At 36.2% G+C, this 23,739-nt stretch overlaps 1 protein-coding gene across 1 annotated transcript; it reads right to left on the reverse strand.

Moving 5' to 3' along the window:
- Positions 1 to 8,083: 8,083 nt before the first annotated feature.
- LOC139900542 (uncharacterized) lies at positions 8,084 to 22,415 on the reverse strand. Its single transcript, XM_071883308.1, has 9 exons — positions 22,239 to 22,415; positions 21,819 to 22,139; positions 20,896 to 21,777; positions 20,706 to 20,841; positions 20,398 to 20,624; positions 20,196 to 20,271; positions 19,876 to 20,111; positions 19,200 to 19,699; positions 8,084 to 8,135 (listed from the first exon to the last, which is right to left on the reverse strand). The coding sequence occupies exons 1-9, from the start codon at positions 22,413 to 22,415 to the stop codon at positions 8,084 to 8,086; spliced, it is 2,607 nt and encodes an 868-aa protein (XP_071739409.1).
- Positions 22,416 to 23,739: the final 1,324 nt, after the last annotated feature.

Raw genomic sequence — 23,739 nt, forward strand, 5'->3', positions numbered from 1 at the left:
CACCGTGGATGCTACTGCTATATTTTTCTTTTCTCTCGACCATCTGCTTCTGCCCAGTCCACTGTAATCACCACCAATGAAGTTAAATTGTTGCTACAGCTGCAGTATTGGTAATGTTTCTACAACTGGATAAACAAACAAGATGATACAATTTTGATCATGATGATGATGGTGAACGATGAATATAGGTGAATGATAAATGATGTTGGTGGTTTCTTAATGTTCTTAGTTGAAACTGAACCCCACCAGATGACATACTTTCCAGCTGTTTTCTTTTTTTTTGCTAAACCACATATGATCAATGATTGCAACGGTTACTGTAAACTTTTACTTTTATTTTCTTTTAACATTCAATCAAACCCCAAACACTTACCACTTGGATTTCTTTTAGTTGATTAGTGGGACATGGTAAACGATTCTGGAAGGAATTTGATAATATAATACTGCACGTTCCTCTCTTGTTTCTCTCTGTGGCCGACAGGTACTAAGTGGGTAACCCTACCTCAATCAATTGTTCCGTATTATATTGTTTTTGCTACTAATAACCTCTGTACGAATCCAAGAAGACCTACGATATAATTGTTACTGCTACGTAATTTATTATTGACCGAAGCCGCTGACTAGTTTGCTACAGCTTGAGATCTTTTATGATGTAAATAACCGAAGCCCTTTCTCTTTTTGATGATACACGGGCTGTTTCTTTGGACTATTTTTTCGGATTGGGCCGCAGGCTAATTTCTGTTTCTCTGTTGGACTGCCGTATTCCAAACTTCTAATGGGTCGTGATCCAGTTCAGTATTTCTGTTAGACTAGAACAAGAGCAATACAAATACATAATAAATGATAAAGAAACAATAAAGTCGAATGAGGATAATGATATTATGATGATTGATATGAAATTACGTTGATGATCATAAGTTATGGTTATAAATGAGTATTTGGCGATTAAAATTTATTGAAGAAGAAGATAGAACAGATATAAATAGTGGATATATAAAGTTATTCGGGGTTATAAAACAGAAAAACAATTGCAGAGCATTGGTTAGGCATATTGTTGGGGTTTCGAGAAGTCACGGGTTCGAGTCTCCTCCACGACATTTCTTTTTAGAAAAGATTTTAAATAGGTATACACTTTTGATTTAATTTCTATTATTATTATTATTATTATTATTATTATTATTATTATTATTATTATTATTATTATTATTATTATTATTATTATTATTATCATTTATATTATTGTTATTGTTATCGTTATTGCTATTGTTATTATTATTGGAATTATAACTATTGTTATTATTATTATTATTATTATTATTATTATTATTATTATTATTATTATTATTATTATTATTATTATTATTATTATTATTATTATTATTATTACAACAAATAAAGATTTTGTACATAAAATATACTCATTATATTATACTATAATTTTATTAAAATTTTATATAACTATATAGCAAACATATTAACATTTTTATATAAATACATACATATAACAAACTGTTTATTCTTAAATCTAATACTAAATATATATATATATATATATATATATATATATATATATATATATATATATATATATATATATATATATATATATATATATATAATATGTTAATATAACTAGATGTATAAATATTAATAATTTAAATATATATATACAAAATAAATATATATAACATATAATTTATGGAATAATATATATATAACTAAAGTACATGTTTTAAAAAGAATGTTGTATAAAACTCCATATAACTCCAGACACATAAATATTATATAATTAATAAATGAAATTATGTGATTTCCATTATATGTTTTAATAGATATATAATTGAATATAGGTTCGTGAATCCGAGGCCAACCCTGCATTGTTCAATGTCGTCATATGTATTTTTACTACAAAATACAGTATTGTGAGTTTCATTTGCTCCCTTTTATTTGCTTTTGCAATATATATTTTTGGGACTGAGAATACATGCGCTGCTTTTATAACTGTTTTACGAAATAGACACAAGTAATTAAAACTACATTCTATGGCTGGATTATTAAATCGAATATGCCCCTTTTTAGTCTGGTAATCTAAGAATTAGAGAACAGACACCCTAATTGACGCGAACTCTAAAGATAGATCTATCGGGCCCAACAAGCCCCATCCAAAGTACCGGATGCTTTAGTACTTCGAAATTTATATCATGTCCGAAGGAGGATCCCGGAATGATGGGGATATTCTTATATGCATATTGTGAATGTCGGTTACCAGGTGTTCAATCCATATGAATGATATTTTTGTCTCTATGCATGGGACGTATGTTTATGAGAAATGGAAATATGAAATCTTGTGGTCTATTAAAATGTTGGAAATGATTATTTATGATAAACTAATGAACTCACCAACCTTTTGGTTGACACTTTTAAGCATGTTTATTCTCAGGTGTGAAAGAAACCTTCTGCTGTGCATTTTGCTCATTTTAAGGACAATACTTGGAGTCGATCATTGCTCTGGAATCAAAGGTTGATGACTTCGTCCGGATGGATTAGGACGGGTCTCTACAATCATTATGCTTGAGGTATAGATTGCGAGATTGAGACGTGTGATGATGTTGTTGTTGTTGGTACTCCTTGGTATCCATGGTGCGTATGACGTTGATGTTCGAGGTATAGATTAAGATGCTGAGGTGTGAGATGCGGATGTTAATGTTGGTGGTGATGATGGTACTGTTGACATTGGTGGTGGTACTGGTTATGCTGCTGGTGCTGCTGCTGGTGTTTGTAGCCTTCGCACCATATTCTCTAAAGCCACTACCAGAGCGCGAAGCTCGTTAACTTCTTCTATTACACCGGGGTGATTTTTAGTTCGGAATAGCGGATAAATATAATATAGAATTTGGTATAGTATATAATCGTGGCGAGATACTCTGGAAATGAGAGAAAAGATGGTGTTTCGAACAGGTTCACCGGTAAGTGCTTCAGGTTCTTCGCCAATAGAGCAATGTGGCGGATAGAAAGGATCACCTTCTTCTTGTCTCCAATGATTGAGGAGGCTACGAACCCATCCCCAATTCATCCAGAATAGATGATGACTGTTTGGTTGATCCATTCTGGTCACACTGCTTTCGGAGCTTGAGTGGGATTCCATTTCGGAATCCGAGTGACTTGAACTAATGACGAATTCCATTTCGTATGATTGAATAAAGAATTTTTAGATATGAAATGATTTTCTGGCTAACGGATGGTATTCTAATTACATAGAATATCCATATATATAGAACAAAAGGTTTCGTAGATTACGGAGGAATTTACGAGATATGTCAGGCAAAGTTTGCAGTAATAGATACGATAAGATATGATTTAGTAGATACGCTAAGATATGAATTTTGTCTATACACTATTCATGCAATCAATGCAGCAAGACGTGTCTAGACTAAGAATGATTAGCAGATAATTTTCGACACCAAATGATAAGCAAAACTTTTTGACATGCAGACCAGGTTCAAGTCCAGACTTATTAATATAACCTAACAACTACTAAGTCGAAGTCCAGACTCACTAATATATCCTAACAACTTCTAGTTTGACACACTAATGTAAGACCTGGTTCGCTAAGACCACCGCTCTGATACCAACTGTCATACCCCGTCCTAATCCATCCGGACAACGTCCATATTGATTATAAAGGATTCACAACAGTTGATTACATCACGAGGTACTTGACCTCTATATGATACATTTTACAAACATTGCATTCGTTTTAAAAGACAATCTTTCTTTACATCGAAAGTTGACGGCATGCAAACCATTTCATAATATATCTAAACTATAAATGACTTGATATTATTCTTGACGAACTCAATGACTCGAATGCAACGTCTTTTGAAATATGCCATGAATGACTCCAAGTAATATCTCTAAGATGAGCAAATGCACAGCGGAAGATTTCTTTCATACCTGAGAATAAACATGCTTTAAAGGGTCAACCAAAAGGTTGGTGAGTTCATTAGTTTAACATAAATAATCATTTCATAATTTTAACAGACCACAAGATTTTATATTTTCATTTCTCATAAACATACGTCTCATGCATAGAGACAAAAATATCATTCATATGGATTGAACACCTGGTAATCAACATTCACAATATGCATATAAGAATATCCCCATCATTCTGGGATCCTCCTTCGGACATGATATAAATTTTGAAGTACTAAAGCATCTGGTACTTTGGATGGGGCTTGTTGGGCCCGATAGATCTATCTTTAGGATTCGCGTCAATTAGGGTGTCTGTTCCCTAATTCTTAGATTACCAGACTAAAAAGGGGCATATTCAGTTTAATAATCCAGCCATAGAATGTAGTTTCATTTACTTGTGTCTATTTCGTAAAACAGTTATAAAAACAGCGCATGTATTCTCAGTCCCAAAAATATATATTGCAAAAGCATTTAAAAAGGGATTAATGAAACTCACCATAATGTATTTTGTAGTAAAAATACATATAACGATATTTAACAACTGAACAATGCGGGGTTGGCCTCGGATTCACGAACCTTAAATGAAATTCGGCCTAAAAAGAAACAACTGCCACTCCAGGGCCTCAAACCCGAGACCTCTCGAAAGCATACAACACTCTTGACCATGCCAGCGGTTTATGTTTTCTGATTTAAAACCCCTTTCATTTAATTATAACCCGTACCAGTTATCTCTCCCTCTTTCTCCTTCGTAAACAAAATTCTTAACCAGAGATCAAAATCAAACTTAACAACTAAATTGTGTTTTCGATTTAAAACTTGAATTTGAAATAGGAACGTTCCTGGTGAGCGTTCAGTAACCGAAAAGAAAAAAAAATTCGAAACTGCTACTGCAGTCGCGGTTTGAGAAAAATAAAAAAAAATATTGGTTTTCGAGACTTAGGAATTTATAGCTTATGATTCCTAAATAAAAGAGTTTGCAAATCATTACCAGAAACTATTAGAATCATTAATTTAAATTAAATCATCACAGAAAACTCAAATTTGCTTGATGAACAACCTGTTGACTTTTTCAATTCCAAACTTTGACTCAGGAATTCGAAGTCAATATGAAAGATTAACGACTGAAAACTTACAGATAGATTTAATGGAAGATTCGTAACACTTCTGCACTTTTAGATTTTGAAAAATGATTTAAATCAAACTTTTGATTATTACACCCAAGAACAGGGTCGTGGTTTTTATTTGCTTTTATATTTTTCCATTATTCCTCTCAATTACAGGTATATGCACATATAGCGAACAATTATTATGATAAAAAGGGACTGGTAACAAAATCTAGACAAGAAGTACGTACATTGTTCACTCAGAAGAAAATAAGAGAATAAAAAAATTAAGAAAATAAAAAGTTGATAATAACTCTAAATAAATTTTGGTTTTATCAATTATTTGATTCCATCTGATCGTGTTTAAAGACAAGAATATACAGTTTGGATGGTGATGTTAAACAACCTGATTCCTTATCAATTTATTTTCATTATTCTAATTAATAATGTAAATATATTAACATTAATAATACTAATTAATAATAATAAAATTAATAACATCATAATATTATTGTTAGTGATAAATAGTAATAATATGGTAAATTAATAATGAAAATAATAATCTCTTTAATAAAAATAATAGGTTTAATAATAATTAATACAAATGATAACTATAATAATAATACTCTTAATATTATAAACAATAATAATACAATTATGATAATAATATTATTACTAATGATAGTGATAGTAATTATTATGAAATATATAACTATAATATTATTAATTACAGTAATATTAATAATATCAACTTTATTAGTGATAATAATGGTTGTAAAATTAATACTAGTAATAATACTAAATTACATCATAACAACAATATCTATTGATAATGATAATGATAATCAATAATAATGATATTATTAATGATAAGAATATTACTAATAATAATAATCATATAGTAATTATAATTAAACTTGTAATTACATTTAATATATTTATATTATATTTTATATCATATATTATATGAATATATCTATTGAATATTTAATATTTATATATTTTTTAAATGTTACAATATTATAGTTATTAATAGGAATCTTTTATATATATTACTATATTGATTCATAATAATATCATATATCTATTATATATTCATTTTAATGATAACTTAATTACTTTATATATTATTTTACATTTTTAATTTCACTTGATCAAAGTATACCTTATTAATTCAAGATGTTTATATATATATATATACTCTTATATATATATATATATATATATATATATATATATATATATATATATATATATATATATATATATATATATATATATATATATATATATATATATTACATATTTATTTATACACAATTGTTCGTGAATCGTCGGGCATAGTCAAAGGTCAATTCGAATATATGAATATAGCTCTAAAGTTTTCGAGGCTCAACATTACAGACTTTGCTTATCGTGTCGAATTCGTATGAAGATTAAGTTTAAATTTGGTCGGAAATCTCCGGGTCATCACAGCTGGGTGGTGCTGGAATCTCCTCTGGATCCTCGTCTCCATCTGAGACGTCCATCAGGTCAAGCACGAGTCCACTAGAAGGTGTATCGCCAGAGTCGTCGAAGGGTAGCGGTGAATCAGCAACAATCGTAGGTGAGGCAACAGTTGTCTCTGAGTCACTCTCGAAGTCAAAGGTCATGGGCAGCATGTCTGACATCTGAACATGAAAAAATAACTTTTTCCATGTCAGTAAGACATATAGCAAGCACGTAATCAGGCACTACAGCATCCTAGCAGTACATGACATGGTAATGAAAACAGTTCTAAACAGAAGTAACATGCAAAAACAGGTAGTAGCATGCAGTTACAAGAATAAGTAGCAGCATGCAGTAAGTTCTCATAGCAGTAAGAGTAAGCAGTAGCATGCAGCAGTTTCGCAGAAACAGGTAAACAAGCAAGTTGTAGATTAGTCATATTAGTGAATCCTACTCGGTCTGGTCTAGACTCACTAATGCAACCTAATTCCCTACAACCAATGCTCTGATACCAAATGTGACGCCCCATACAAAACCATCCTGTACGATTCGTCAACAACAGGATCTTTACACGGTCAAACACTATATGCTGTTTGAAAACCAGTTTTGCATTCATAAAAAGATAGCGTTTACGAAAGATAACGTGACACAGAGGTCATTACAAAGTCATTATTCAAATAACATAAGTTGTGAATGCAAGATAAAAGTTTCATGATTGAGACGTCTCGAAGTAATGAAGCGAAAATCTAACACAGCAAGTCCATAACAGCAAGTCTATAACACCAAGACAGCAAGTCTAACCGTGGAAGCAACATCGTGTAAGCACCGGAGAAATACACGCTTAAAAGTCAACACAAATGCTGGTGAGCTATAGTTTGTTTGTTCCAGTAATGTAATGTAGACCACGAGATTTCGTATTCAAACAGTATGAAGAGTATATGCTTATCCGTAGACACCCGGTAACTAACTTAACGTAATAATAATACCCCCTAAAAGTAGGGCTTTTATCCTATATAACCTTCCTAATTTCAATAATCACATATTTACTCACCTAAACATGATTATATAATATATGTCCATTCTTAATCTTTATATATAACATATTTACCCAATTAAAAAGTTTAATATCATATATGCCCATTTTTAACACTTATACCTATCATATATACACATTCACTAAATTAATCAAAACATCAATCGACTAATTTAATTTTACAATGCAAAGCTTCGGATTTACTCAACACAACTAGTCTATTACTCCGTATGTCAATTTAACGGTTGTCTTAGTAGTTATTATAGTCTGCTAAAGTACTTTTGCACTTCTTTTTACACAATTTGTTTGTTGGTTCAAGTTATATTTGGAACTATGTTGGTTGATATTTATAATTTGATCTCTTTTGTCAATTATTTTCTCTGAACATAATTGAATCTATATGTAAATTTGATCAAACAAATAGGATCTGTTTTCCCTTTTATTGGTCTTGTCAAGATCCTTGTTCGTTCAACTTTTGAGTTTACTACTTTAACCAATTTTTTATTTTGTATTCAGTATCATCAATGTCATCGTATCTGCCACATTCATTATAAGCAAAAACTTATAAACTTTTGTTACCAATGGAGATCTGTGAAGTTTCCACCTACAGTTCATAGGATTAGTAAAATACTTGCTTGAATCATTTATTGTTTATGGAACGGGTGGGTATGCACGATGTTCATTTAAAATCTTTGTTGATTCAATTTGCAATGTAAAAGTAGATTAGTAGATTGTTATTTTGATGATTTAATGGGTATATGTGATGGACATAGGTGTTTAAAAGGGACATATATGATATTATTTTTTTAAGTTGATAAATATGTTATATATAAAGATTAAAAATGGGTATATTTGATATAATCATGTTTAGATGAGTAAATATGTGATTATTGAAATAATAAGGGGTATATATGATAAAAACCCCAAAGTTCGAAGTATCAAACACCCATTAAATGCTAGCGCGACTAGCCCGAGTGGAGATGTCAAACCCTATGGATCCATATCTAATATTCGCGTTCACCGGCTCAAAAACCAATGATTAAACGTTACCGTGCTAAGGGAAAAGTTTATGCCATTATATAACCCACACATATGTAAAGTTTAAGTACTCGTGTCTAGTATATAAAGCATAAAAAGCGTATGTATTCTCAGTCCCAAAAATAGTTAAAGTAAAAAGGGAAGTTATAACTCACAGTGATAAATGCAGTAAAGTCGATATGCAAAGTATGCAAGTAGTAAGTCGGTCCGAAAGGTCGTTAACCTAAGTCAAAGGTCACTAGGTCAGTATGTTGTCCCAAAAGGTTTAAAAGTGCATAAATTAAGTTTAAGTGTCATTATCAACATCATCATTATCATCATCATTCATCAACACTAAGGTAAGTTTAACAAGAATAGAGATCGAAACAAAAGGCTGAATTCGGACAGCTGTTACGACCTCTATACAAATCGAAACGACGCATAGTCAGTGGCTATGGCTCCGTATGTGAGTCCTCTAACCTCTGACCAATTTTCAGAACCTAACTCGTCTTCGTTTGACCGTGGCGACGGTTTAAGTGCGAGTAGGTCAGAAATTTCAGCACAACGTTACAAAGGCGTAGTGACTTTCGGAAGGCTATAAATCCTAAACCGTATATCGGATTAAGTCGAGGCCTAAATGGAAAGTCATCTTCGAAACGAACTATCTGAAAATCAATTTTTTAGAAGCCCATGAGTCTGATAAGATCCCGAAAAACAGCAAACAAGTGCTCCGGTGAGGTTCTTGGTGCTTGATGTTCATCACGGTTCTCATCCTTGATGCTTGGAAGCTTCAAGTGTACAACTCTTTGATTTTTTTAGCATCACTTTGACCAAGGTTCAACCATCAACACACAACTAAGAGTAAAATATATCATTCTACAAGTTTTGAACATCAAGATTGCCTCTTTATTGCATAAATCCAATAAAGCTTCAACCTTTGTCCTTTTTACACAAGTTTATGCATCTCCATCATATGTGATGATGAAGACTTGATCTTTTATCATCACAACAAACATAAAAAGGTTCCAATTAAGTGAGATCTACAATAATAAGTTAGATCTCAAGTATTAAGAAAACCCTAAGCTAGAAAGCTTGGATCTTTACAAGATTAATGAGACCATAAGCTAGAAAGCTAAGATCTTTAACAAAATAATGAAAGTAATAAGACCATAAGCTAAAAAGCTAAGATCTTTAACATAATAATGAAACCCTAAGCTAAAAAGCTTGGATCTTTAGTGTTCTGGAAGATCTTGAAGCATAAAGCTTGGATCTTTGAGATACATGAAGATCATAAACACAAGTTTTGATTTTTATAACAAAACAAAGAAATTACAAGCTAGATCTAACAAGTAAATGAAGATTCCAAGCTAGAAAGCTTGAATCTTTCATGTTCTTGAAGGATTCAAACCCAAGTTTGAATCTACAAGATATAACAAGATCAAAAGCTAAAAGCTAGATCCATAAAATGATGATGATGATGATGTCGACTTCATGAAGAAGAAAAGAAGAAGAAGAAAATTTAAAACTTACACTTTTTAGAGTGAGAAAGACTAGAGAGAGAATTAGAGAATAAGTGTGTGTAAATTGCAAATGAGATCAAGTGTAGAATGGGTGAAATAAGGCTTGTATTTATAGGTGGTGAGGTGAGGGTGGGGTGGTAGTGGCCGTGATTTTGGAGGGGGCAAGGGCGAAAAACTTTTGCTTTTTGGTTAATGGTTGTCTAAATGTAACACCCAAATATTTATGGTACATAGAGTTAAAATGATGTACGTAGGGTGGGTGAAGCGCGGTATAAATTTAAAAGCAGACAGTCTGTACAGACCCTTGTGCGCGCCGCGTAGGGTTAAGGGTGCGCGCCGCGCACCATGCCTGCGACAGATTTCTGTCTTTTTCCAATTTGAATTAAATGAGGGGCTTTTTGGTCATTTCACTTGAGGCCGGATCTGAGGCCATATCAGCTGGGTTGGATCTAGTTTTAGATCACTTTCACATCCACAAACACTCCCATCTTATCTTAGAGAGAGAGATTGAGTTCTAGAGAGAGGAAGCTTGAATGGATGATGAAGATGGTGATTTTTGCCCAAATTGAAAGCGGGTTTTGGTTCTTCTTGGTGTTTCTTGTTACTAGCTCGGTTTTGGAGTTGAGGTAAACCCTAGATTCGATTTAATTACTTTGATTTTGATTTGGGGTTAGGGTTTGAGCTAGTTAGTGTTATAAACCCCATTTCTTGTGAAATTTAGGGGTTATGGGTATTGTTAGTGTAATTAAACCCAATTATTGTGGGTTTAGGGTTAGATGACAAATTTGGAAGCATTTGTCATTGGTTTGGGTGTTAATCACTAGATTGTAAGTGTGTTGGTGATTTAGATGTTCATAAGAACATGTTAGTTGGTTAAAATGGGTGTTAACCTTGATTTGGAGTCAAACTAAGATATGAGGTCAAGATTTGATGAATCAAGTATATAAATGTTTGATTTAGGTGTTAATTGGTGTTTTGAAAATATAATCACTAGTCGTTAGTGATTTTGGGCGTTTTCGGGACTTATGTCAAAACGGGTGAAATGAATTGGGTCAAATTTGGTAATGACACTAAGTTTGGATTAATTGGATGATAAGCACTTTTGTTAAGTGTTTAACGGCGTTTGATATGATTACTACCTAAGTAGTAATTTAGTGTTAAGACCTAGGTTGGTTTAAATGGCGTCAACTATAATTTAGGTTAAATTGTACTTGTTGAATGGGTCGGAATTACCGCCCGTAGTGGTAATTGGTGAAGTCCACTTTAGGTGTCTAAATAGGCGGATTATGGAAGTAGGTATAAACCCTCGGTTAAGGGTGTTGGAGTCGAATTCTCTTATAGAGAATGTATGTTGATTGTGTGTATATCTATATGCGTATTATAGGTAAAGCTTGCTCGGTTGCATTTGGAGGTGGTTTACATATATGATTTGTGCGGGTATCTCGAGGTGAGTGGAATGATTATACATGTGTGTATATAATGTATTTATTTGTAGGGCGGGGGAGGGGCTGGGTATGCATTGTCTATACCACCAAGAGTTAGTGATATATTTTGTTGTACACTAACGATGGATATTTCGTTGTCCAAATCACCCAAGAGTTAGTGATATATTTCGTTGTACACTAACGATGGATATTTCGTTGTGCAAATCGCCCAAGAGTTAGTGCTATATTTTGTTGTACACTAACGATGGACATTTCGTTGTCCAAACCGACCAAGAGTTAGTGATATATTTCGTTGTACACTAATGATTGCTTTGAACGGATATTTCGTTATCCGAATAGCCTAGGGGTTAGTGATATATTTCGTTGTACATTAACGGTTGTTATGAACACCGGTGGGAAATTCGAAGTACCATTCCCTTGTGTCATTGGTTAACCATGGTTATTGTGTTATAGCGTAAGCATATTATATTGTTCGAATTATATATATGCTATTGTTGTACTAGCTTGTGGTATTGGAGGTTAATAGCTTCGTATTTGAGGTGATAAGCTAATTGTGTTGCTAGCATGTATGCGGTATATGTGTAAGTATTTGCAAGTAGGTATATTATATATGTATATGTATAATTATTGCATTCACTAAGCGTTAGCTTACCCTCTCGTTGTTTACCTTTTTTACAAGTATTGTGTTATGAAGCTAGCTAGTTGTTAGACTAGTTGCGTAGGTGCGCTTGGGCTCGATTGGGTAGCTTTTGGAGATGTGGACGTGGATTGGGGTTTTGGTAGATCCTTGGGATTATGCTCTTGGTATCGGGTTGAGTTATAGAGTCCTAACTCATCTAAATGTATATTGGGTTGAACATGTATTTTGCAAGTAAAAGTGAAATTTGGGCCGATGTGGGCCCGGTGTCGTAAAACTTGTTTTATTATTGAAATGTGTTAGTTTTGCTTAATGTAAAATGTTGTGAAAAGTGTTTAGTCTAAAAGTGTCGGGAAGCAAGAAATCTTTTCGCGTGGAAATGGAATTTTGATCAGAACTGTCCAGGGCCTTGTGCGCGCCGCACACAGGCAGTGGTGCGCGCCGCGCACCCTTCTGTTATTAAAAAAAAAAATCTTTTGCTGCGTATTCGGTTGGATAACGGGTTGAGTCGTTACAAGTGGTATCAGAGCATAGTCTAAGGGAATTAGGTGACCTTGGAATAGGTGCCTAGTCTTAGACTTATTGGCGGTTATATTATTTGCGGGACTTGTAGGAATACGGGTCGGATTGAGATTTGTTAGTGCCTTAGTGTAGGTGACTAACTAGGACTAGTGTTTGTCCAATGCGGGATTATGTGGGGCCTTATTTCATGAGTAAATTAGTGCCTTAGATTGCTAGTGCCTAATTTAAGTAGGCGAACTTGGACGTTGTTTTAGTGATAGTCGCCTAGGTTGTAGGTTGACTTGTAGTTGCGGTGTACTGTGTATATCTATTATTATTATTATATTGTATATAGGTGTATATATATACAGGTATCTATTTGTGCGGTGTCCTAGGGGCGAATCTATTGGAAAGATTCGAATGTTTGAAGGTTTTGAGTGATCAAGTTCACGGTAAGGACTTGGTCATTCGGGTACTAGGAGTTATCGCGTGTTATCTTGTGTGAATGTTGCGTCAGTCCGGGTAAAGTGCTTTGCGTGACCATGTGAAAATGGTAAGGTACGCATTTTTGTAATAGTGACCGATCACCATTATTACGAAAGTGTATCTTGACTTCAAGCATGACATGACGAGTACCGAACGGAGGAAACGTGGCATGGTTGGGGTAGATTCGGGATAAATTAGGAATCTTCTATCGGTTCCTAGGATATAGTTGTCTCGGGTGATGTGCTTGTAGTCACATCGGGTTCATTGCCGGTCGGGAAGTGTTACCGTGGATTCGGTTAGTTATGTGAGTGAGCAAACTCACGAGTTCGGCGCGTACTTAGTCACCCTGTGTAGTGGGTGCACTATTGAGATTGTCATTGGTTGTAGTTATCCATCGTAACTAGGATGACCAATTTATATGTGTGCGTGTGTGCGTTGAGGACTTGAATTCTGTGAAGGAATGCGACAAGTCTAATGATTTTAGTTGGGTTACACTCGGTAGAGTGTGTGTGGTTAGAGAATCGTGATAGGATTCTAATTATGAGTCGCCTTGGAATTGGCGAAGCGAGGAGTCTTCGGGTTATTATTGTGGAGAGACGGGTGACATCGGGTCTATGGAACCTAAAGACCGAGTTTCTAAAATCTCGGTAGACTGTGGTGGTAGTCTGCATGACACTGCGTCAGGTGCCCTCTTATACCTGCTAGTGTATTGTTCAACTACGGTGATGGTACGATCACTTTGTGCTTAGGGTTCCTGTGAGATACCCTGGGAAGCATCGAAGAATTATAATAGTGATCGACGGGTGATAGTAATTCGACGGTTGTAAAAGTCGAAGTTTATGAGCTTTGCGGTAAATACTTCTTATGAAGTGACGGGTGAGCGAATCTTGTTGCTCTTAAGTGATAGATGGGTAAACATGACCGGTGAACCGGTGATGGAGTTAACAGATGGTTAGCCGAAGGTTATGATGAAGTGTCGATATTGCGGTCGATGCAATTATTGTGTCGGATTGGTCACTCTTCCCCATGAGAGTGAGCAATTGTTGATAAGAGTTCGTTGTGTGGAAGGTCGGGCGATCTCGAATGAGATGCACGACTGATTAAGCGGAGTGGCATATGCCTAGGCTTAGAGGCGTATGAGGGACTTTTGGTGGAGTTCGCTTTACGAACAATGAGGGATTGTTAATGGTGATTTAAGGTACGAAGGTGCGAGGTCATCGCGTGTACGGCATTTCAAGTGAATGTGTATGTCGGCTCTGAGAGCCTGAAGTGAATGCATGGTGATTTGGAGTATATGACCAATGATGAGAATGGTCATGTGTAAATTGGAATTTCAGTTTCGCGGGATGTTACCATCTTGGCGATAAGAATGTGGAGCTGAATCCTAAGTGGGGGAGTTTGTACTGCCGCCGAAGAAGCTCCGGTGGTATTATGTATAGTGAAGTGTCAGAGGGTACCATGCTAAGCCTTAATAGGTGTTCGGAGTTCCTAACGAGGAAGAGTGACGGGTTATTGATGTCGACTCGAGATCGTGCATTACGATTATGAGTTACAATTCCAGAATGTTTTCCGTGAAGATTCCGATGATGAGGTGAAAGGAAGTGTAAGACTTCTTATGTAGGGTGGTCGTGTAGTACCAATGTGCGGTATGAGACCAAATGTGAAGTTTGAAATTTCGAAGTGAGAGAATGAAGTTGTCATTGCGGGTGCTCTCATAGTGGAAATCTGGGTTGCCATGAACTCGGATAGTATTATTGGGTCGGTACGAGTTCGCTATCTCGAAGGATACTGTATTTTCCCAGTCGGGAAACGTAATCGTGGAGATCGTCAGTGGACTATTCCACTTTATAGACGATTGTGAGGCGGAAAGTGTCGATTCCGATTGTCTCGCATAGAGACACGCGGTTGTTGTTAGTTGCAAGAGTGTGTACCCTAGTGATGTGACCCGTAGGTTTGCGTCGAAATGTCGGGACCATCCCTAACAGATGGTCTAGGTAGGAAGGCTCACCCGGATTTGGTGACTATTTTGTAAGTCGTGTGGCGAATTGCGAGAATTTTGTGATGTTGATTCGCCGTTGACGGGATTTTAGTATACGAATAGCTTCTATGCTAGTACTAGGAAGCCGTATTGTATGGTTCAGAGGAGAAACCCTATGACGATGTGTTGGTGTTTCGTCTAACTCGTGGTGTATTATTGTCATCCTAGATTAATCCAGTGACGGATAGTCGTGTGCGGATTGATCGGTGGGAAAGTGTTACTTCTAAAGTGTTTATTTTGGGGTTACCAAAATTTCTTCGTTGAATGATGACCCGGTTATGGAGCCGGAGGAAGTTTGGTTATTGGTCTAGAGAATATTCAGGAATGATCGGTTGAGTAATACGGTTATGAACCGAATGAGTACGGAGTTTTCAGGAAGCATGAATCCTTCTCGATTTGGATTAATGCAAGACATGGTTCATGACGTAGTGGATTTAGTAGATTGCATTAGGTGATATCGTTATGAATGTAGCTTGTTGCTAGTTGTAGCGAGAACTTGAAGTGATATGTGGTGCTTTTCGTATTTCTTAAATGAGAATTTTGGACGTTGAGTGTGTGAGATATCGCTTGTTGCGGTAGTGCACACTAGTGATTATTAGTATGTGGTGAGATCTTAGAATTTACGAAAGATGTTATGGATGTCGGGCTTGGTTGTATTTCGTAGGATCGTGAGGCATGACGATGGTTGTCGGTGAATTGTTCTACTTTGGGTTGATTGTGAAATGTATTGTACGAGTTGGGTACTCGGTGTAGGCGCAAACGGTTGTTTTGACTCGAGGGTTGATTACCCGATATTGATGTAAAATGTGATGCGTTAGTATACGAGGCGAGGATTCGGATGCGTGATTACTACATGTGTGACCCCGCGTTGGAAGCGGGAAGGTTCAAGGGGGGAGTGCTTAACTTCTAGTATTTGGTGCGGATCACGAGGATGTGATCGATTCTAAGTGGGGGAGAGTTGTAACACCCAAATATTTATGGTACATAGAGTTAAAATGATGTACGTAGGGTGGGTGAGGCGTGGTATAAATTTAAAAGCAGACAGTCTGTGCAGACCCTTGTGCGCGCCGCGCAGGGTTAAGGGTGCGCGCCGCGCACCATGCCTGCGACAGATTTCTGTCTTTTTCCAATTTGAATTAAATGAGGGGCTTTTTGGTCATTTCACTTGAGGCCGGATCTGAGGCCATATCAGCTGGGTTGGATCTAGTTTTGGATCACTTTCACATCCACAAACACTCCCATCTTATCTTAGAGAGAGAGATTGAGTTCTAGAGAGAGGAAGCTTGAATGGATGATGAAGATGGTGATTTTTGCCCAAATTGAAAGCGGGTTTTGGTTCTTCTTGTTGTTTCTTGTTACTAGCTCGGTTTTGGAGTTGAGGTTAACCCTAGATTCGATTTAATTACTTTGATTTTGATTTGGGGTTAGGGTTTGAGCTATTTAGGGTTATAAACCCCATTTCTTGTGAAATTTGGGGGTTATGGGTATTGTTAGTGTAATTAAACCCAATTATTGTGGGTTTAGGGTTAGATGACAAATTTGGAAGCATTTGTCATTGGTTTGGGTGTTAATCACTAGATTGTAAGTGTGTTGGTAATTTAGATGTTCATAAGAACATGTTAGTTGGTTAAAATGGGTGTTAACCTTGATTTGGAGTCAAACTAAGATATGAGGTCAAGATTTGATGAATCAAGTATATAAATGTTTGATTTAGGTGTTAATTGGTGTTTTGAAAATATAATCACTAGTCGTTAGTGATTTTGGGCGTTTTCGAGACTTATGTCAAAACGGGTGAAATGAATTGGGTCAAATTTGGTAATGACACTAAGTTTGGATTAATTGGATGATAAGCACTTTTGTTAAGTGTTTAACGGCGTTTGATATGATTACTACCTAAGTAGTAATTTAGTGTTAAGACCTAGGTTGGTTTAAATGGCGTCAACTATAATTTAGGTTAAATTGTACTTGTTGAATGGGTCGGAATTACCGCCCGTAGTGGTAATTGGTGAAGTCCACTTTAGGTGTCTAAATAGGCGGATTGTGGAAGTAGGTATAAACCCTCGGTTAAGGGTGTTAGAGTCGAATTCTCTTGTAGAGAATGTATGTTGATTGTGTGTATATCTATATGCGTATTATAGGTAAAGCTTGCTCGGTTGCGTTTGGAGGCGGTTTACATATATGATTTGTGCGGGCATCTCGAGGTGAGTGGAATGATTATACATGTGTGTATATAATGTATTTATTTGTAGGGCGGGGGAGGGGCCGGGTATGCATTGTCTATACCACTAAGAGTTAGTGATATATTTTGTTGTACACTAACGATGGATATTTCGTTGTCCAAATCACCCAAGAGTTAGTGATATATTTCGTTGTACACTAACGATGGATATTTCGTTGTCCAAATCGCCCAAGAGTTAGTGCTATATTTCGTTGTACACTAATGATGGACATTTCGTTGTCCAAACCGACCAAGAGTTAGTGATATATTTCGTTGTACACTAATGATTGCTTTGAACGGATATTTCGTTATCCGAATAGCCTAGGGGTTAGTGATATATTTCGTTGTACATTAACGGTTGTTATGAACACCGGTGGGAAATTCGAAGTACCATTCCCTTGTGTCATTGGTTAACCATGGTTATTGTGTTATAGCGTAAGCATATTATATTGTTCGAATTATATATATGCTATTGTTGTACTAGCTTGTGGTATTGGAGGTTAATAGCTTCGTATTTGAGGTGATAAGCTAATTGTGTTGCTAGCATGTATGCGGTATGTGTGTAAGTATTTGCAAGTAGGTATATTATATATGTATATGTATAATTATTGCATTCACTAAGCGTTAGCTTACCCTCTCGTTGTTTACCTTTTTTACAGGTATTGTGTTATGAAGCTAGCTAGTTGTTAGACTAGTTGCGTAGGTGCGCTTGGGCTCGATTGGGTAGTTTTTGGAGATGTGGACGCAGATTGGGGTTTTAGTAGATCCTTGGGATTATGCTCTTGGTATCGGGTTGGGTTATAGAGTCCTACCTCATCTAAATGTATATTGGGTTGAACATGTATTTTGCAAGTAAAAGTGAAATTTGGGCCGATGTGGGCCCGGTGTCGTAAAACTTGTTTTATTATTGAAATGTGTTAGTTTTGCTTAATGTAAAATGTTGTGAAAAGTGTTTAGTCTAAAAGTGTCGGGAAGCAAGAAATCTTTTCGCGTGGAAATGGAATTTTGATCAGAACTGTCCAGGGCCTTGTGCGCGCCGTGCACAGGCAGTGGTGAGCGCCGCGCACCCTTCTGTTATTTAAAAAAAAAAAATCTTTTGCTGCGTATTCTGTTGGATAACGGGTTGAGTCGTTACACTAAAGTTGGTGCTTATGTTAGGATCTCATGCAACATTAAGGATAATGCTTAACAAAAATGCTAGTATGTTCCCTCTAATAAATGAACATTTATCTTTCATTAATATGGGTCACTAACTTATTATAATTGGGCTAATTAAATAGTCCACTAGCTAGTGTAGGGTGGGCTAAAGTCCAACAAGGTAGAAAGTCCAACAAGACCAACTAGTGTACTCTAGTAAATTACTAAGCGTAATTAAGCATCCAAAAACCCAAGTAATTGTTATTATAAAATAACAATTAGTATTTCGTAGTCATAATATTCCGGTTACGACAAAAGTTAAACGTGTACACAGTACGCAGTTCGTTCTAAATGTTAAGTGACACCAAAAGTCATAAAGGCTTTCGGGGTTCAAGTTAAGTACCCTACGTACTTAAAGGCACGTTTTAATATGTAAACTAAAGTAATCAACATGTAGGAAGTTCCCAGAGTATAATATAGCTCAGTACACACAAATACACAGTTTCGCAGAAAGCACAAAGCACAAAAGCAAGTCTAAAAAGTCGGGTCGTTACAAATTCCTTCCCATTTCCATTCGGGAATTTCAGGTTGCTGCAATAACCCTGATGGTTTCTGATTCTCAGCCTTGACCTTCGAACATGTCAAACACTTCCCAACATAAGTTGCAATTTCAGCTTTCATGTTCGGCCACCAATAGAATTTCTTTAAGTCATGGTACATTTTCTCAGACCCTGGATGAATTGAATATCTCTTCTTGTGTTCTTCATCCATCACAAGCTCTCTCAATCCACCAAAATTTGGAATCCAAATTCTGCCTGCAAAATATCTGGTTCCGTCACTGTTAACTTCAAACTTCTTATCCTTCTCACTAATTCCTTCCTTCTTCACGTTCTCTTCCTTCATAGCTTCCAATTGTGCATCTTGAATATGAGACACAAGGTTTGTCTGAATAGACATATTCAATGACCTAACTCTCAGAGGTTTAACCCTTTCTTTGTGACTCAATGCATCAGCTACAATGTTCACTTTCCCTGGATGATATCGAATATCACAATCGAAATTCTTTATAAGCTCCACCCAACGTTTTTGTCGCATGTTTAACTGTTTTGATTGAAAATATGCTGAAGACTTTTATGATCTGTATATATGGTACACTTGGTCCCATATAAATAATGTCTCCATATTTTCAATGCAAACACAACGGCTCCTAATTCCAAATCATGAGTTGTATAATTCTGCTCATGGTTCTTCAGTTGACAAGATGCATACGCAATGACCTTCTGTCGTTGCATTAAAACACATCCTAACCCTTGTCTAGATGCATCACAATAAACCAGAAAATCTTCATTTCCTTTCGGTAGTGATAGTATAGGTGCGGTCTGTTTCAACATTTGAAAAGCAGATTCTTGTGTTGAGGACCATTCAAATTTTTTATCCTTGTGCGTTAACACAGTTGACGGTCTTGTTATCTTGGAGAAATTCTGAATAAATCTTCTATAGTATCCAGCAAGTCCTAGAAATTGACGAATTTGAGACGGGTTCTTAGGCACTTCTCAATTCTTAATAGCCTCAATCTTGGTAGGATCAACATGGATACCTTCTCTATTAACCACATGACCCAAAAATTGGACTGAATCGAGCCAAAAACCACACTTTGAAAATTTAGCATATAACTGCTCTTTTTCCAAAAGTTGCAAGACTAATCTCAAATGTTGTTCGTGCTCTTCCTTATTCTTGGAGTAGATCAAAATATCATCGATAAACACTATGATGAATTTATCTAGATAGGGCTTGCATACTCTGTTCATCATATCCATAAATACTGCAGGGGCGTTGGTTAAACCAAACGGCATTACCAAAAATTCAAAATGGCCATAGCGTGTTCTGAACGATGTCTTAGGCACATCATCCTCTTTGACTCTTAATTGATGGTACCCTGATCTGAGGTCGATTTTAGAATAAACACTTGACCCTTGCAATTGGTCAAATATATCATCTATCCTTGGTAATGGGTAACGATTCTTGACTGTAAGCTTATTCAGGTCTCGATAGTCAATGCACATTCTGAAAGATCCGTCCTTCTTCTTGACAAACAAGATTGGAGTACCCCACGGAGAAACACTAGGTCGAATAAATCCTTTATCTAATAATTCTTGGAGTTGATTTGATAGTTCTTGTAGTTCTGAAGGAGCTAATCGATAAGGTGATTTGGCAAATGGTGTGGCTCCAGGAACTAAATCAATCTGGAATTCAACTTGTCTATGCAGAGGTAGTCATGGCAAATCTTCTAGGAATACTTGAGGAAACTCACGAACAACTGGGACATCCTCCAATCCAATCTCTTTGGTTTTGAGTTCTTTCATTTGCGTGAGAATGGAAGGATATCCCTTCTTTAGATACCTTCGAGCTCTCATACAGGAAATAACATTAAAGTTTACCTTGCTCTTATCTCCTTGGATGACTAAGTTCTCACCATTCTCAAGAGGTATACGGATAGACTTTTCGGCATAATTAATGTCTGCATGATTCTTTGATAACCAGTCCATACCAATAACAACATCGAAACTTCCTAACTCAACGGGCATTACATCAACCTCGAACAGATTGTTTGATATATTTAAAGCACAACCTCGCATAATCTTATCTACTTTTATTAACTTACCGTTTGCCAATTCTACAGCATATCTAGTGTCTAAGGCAGTTAAAGGCCTATTTATCGTAACACTAAAATCCTTTGCTATAAAACTTTTATCAGTGCCGGTATTGAATAAAATAGATGCTAAATGATTATCTAGGAGGAACGTACCCGTGACTAACTCTGGGTCTTTACGAGCTTCCTTCGTTGTGATCTGAAAAGCTCGGCCCATAGTCGTTTCACCCTTCTTAGCCTTAGGACATTCTTTCTTGAAATGCCCTGCTTGACCACATCCAAAGCAAACATTCTGATTGTTCTTATCATTCTTATCATTCCCTGATAAACGAACTCTACAATCTTTTGAGAGATGTCCTTGCTTTTTGCATCGCTCACAAACTACAGTACAAACACCGAAATGATGTTTCGTGCACCTGCTGCAGTAGGGTTTCTTTCCTGCATACTTGCTATTCGAACTCTCAACCTTGGCAGATCCTTGCTTCTTGGAATTACCTTCTTGGTTTCCATCCCATTTATGCTTCTCAGTCTAACATCCGTCTTAGCATTGGTTAGTTGACATCGCATTACTTGCGCCATCAAATCATGCGCCATACGAATAACATTCTGGATCGTTTCAGGTTTTGATGACAGAACATTACCTTGAATGTCTTTTGACAAACCCCAAATATATCTCTCAACTCTCTTATATTCGGGAGTAACCATGGTTGGGCACATTAAAGCTAACTCAAGAAATCGATTAGTATATCCTGAGATATCCGTTCCTTGTAACTTTAAGTTCCACAACTCAGTTTCTAGCCTTTGAATCTCATTCCTTGGGTAATACTCATCAATCATCTGCTTCTTAAATTCTTCCCATGGCGTATTATATGCAACATCAATACCCACAGACTTGGCAAAAGAATTTCACCAGGTTAAGGCTCCATCCAAAAGAGTACATGATGCGAACTTTACTCGATCATTGTCTGCGCACTCACTGATTTTGAATACTGATTCTAGTTTTTCAAGCCATCTCATTAACCCTACGGGTCCTTCAGTTCCTGAAAAACTCTGAGGCTTGCAACCCATAAATGCCTTGTAATTGCATCGCTGTTGAACGTTTGCCACTTCGGGTCTCCTTTCGTTCTTGGTATTTGCTGCACGTCCTACTTCTTGAATTCTTCCCATGGCGTATTATATGCAACATCAATACCCACAGACTTGGCAAAAGAATTCCACCAGGTTAAGGCTCCATCCAAAAGAGTACATGATGCGAACTTTACTCGATCATTGTCTGCGCACTCACTGATTTTGAATACTGATTCTAGTTTTTCAAGCCATCTCATTAACCCTACGGGACCTTCCGTTCCTGAAAAACTCTGAGGCTTGCAACCCATAAATGCCTTGTAATTGCATCACTGCTGAACGTTTGCCACTTCCGGTCTCCTTTCGTTCGTGGTATTTGCTGCACGTCCTGCTTCAGCGTTAGCAACCGCTTCGGCTACTCTTTAAGTTACCATCTCCTCGATTTGAGCAGCACTCATTCCCGTGTTTGGATTTCTCTTTTGAGGCATTTTTCTAACAAACAACAATTCAAATATTTGAGATATTATAAGTAACATATATACATAATTGTTCATAATATGAAAACGAACTCAAGCAATCATAATATAAAAGTTATCAATTAAGATAGGCTTTTCAATATTACAAAATTTGGGTATCTTACCTACCCGTTAGTTCTTTTCATACATATAAACAACTATTACATTAGTTACTTAACCTATAATATCCGAAATATGAACATCTTAAGAGTGTAAGCTAGAAAATCAACACTCCTAATCACAAACGATGAGTCTAAGGTGGTGTAATGGTGTTATGCACCGAAATCACTTCGTTCAAACGGATGTTCAAACAAGTAACTTGCTCAGCAAGATCACGATTCCTAGCCGATAAATCATCAACACGATGCTTCAACAACTCAATTTCCTCCTGCTGTGTACACTGAACACCCTCGATCTCATTAAAACGGGAATAGTTACCATCCTGATTCTCCTGAATATACAAATAATCAACCGTCCCTTGAAGTCGTTCGATGCGTCTCTCATGCCTAAACATTCTAGCAAACAAGGTGTAAATCGTGTCCTGTTGTGATTGACCCATTAATCCATCCCTACCATTAATAGTCGGAGGCATATTATGTTCATGATAAGGGGTTCCTTCTTGGTGGTTCCATCTACCTAGAATTTCCCTAACCCATATCCATCGTCGCCAGAATGGTTGATACATCTTAAACTCGTTCCTATTAGAATTGTCGTCGGAATCATCACTAACAATGATAGGTACAGTCACGGTGTTGGATCCCATAGAACTAGATGAAGCCATCTTAACATACACAACACATAAAAGTTAGCCTATAGAATTTCCGACGAGTAGAAGTAATAATATATGACTCGAAAAATAGTAGAGACCGGAAAAATTTTGACTCGGTTATAGGTGGGACACACTAATGCAA

The sequence above is a fragment of the Rutidosis leptorrhynchoides genome, chromosome 1 (assembly GCF_046630445.1).
Source record: "Rutidosis leptorrhynchoides isolate AG116_Rl617_1_P2 chromosome 1, CSIRO_AGI_Rlap_v1, whole genome shotgun sequence".
Taxonomy (NCBI): domain Eukaryota; kingdom Viridiplantae; phylum Streptophyta; class Magnoliopsida; order Asterales; family Asteraceae; genus Rutidosis; species Rutidosis leptorrhynchoides.

What these genes read in the sequence shown, in the direction of transcription:
- LOC139900542 (XM_071883308.1), bottom strand. Translation starts at nt 22,415, where the DNA reads ATGGGAAGAATTCAAGAAGTAGGACGTGCAGCAAATACCAAGAACGAA. An exon ending in TTGTTCGTGAGTTTCCTCAA is followed by an intron (nt 20,842 to 20,895) that starts GTATTCCTAGAA and finishes GTTGAATTCCAG; the next exon opens with ATTGATTTAGTTCCTGGAGC. An exon ending in TTTTAATGCAACGACAGAAG is followed by an intron (nt 19,700 to 19,875) that starts GTCATTGCGTAT and finishes CAATCAAAACAG; the next exon opens with TTAAACATGCGACAAAAACG.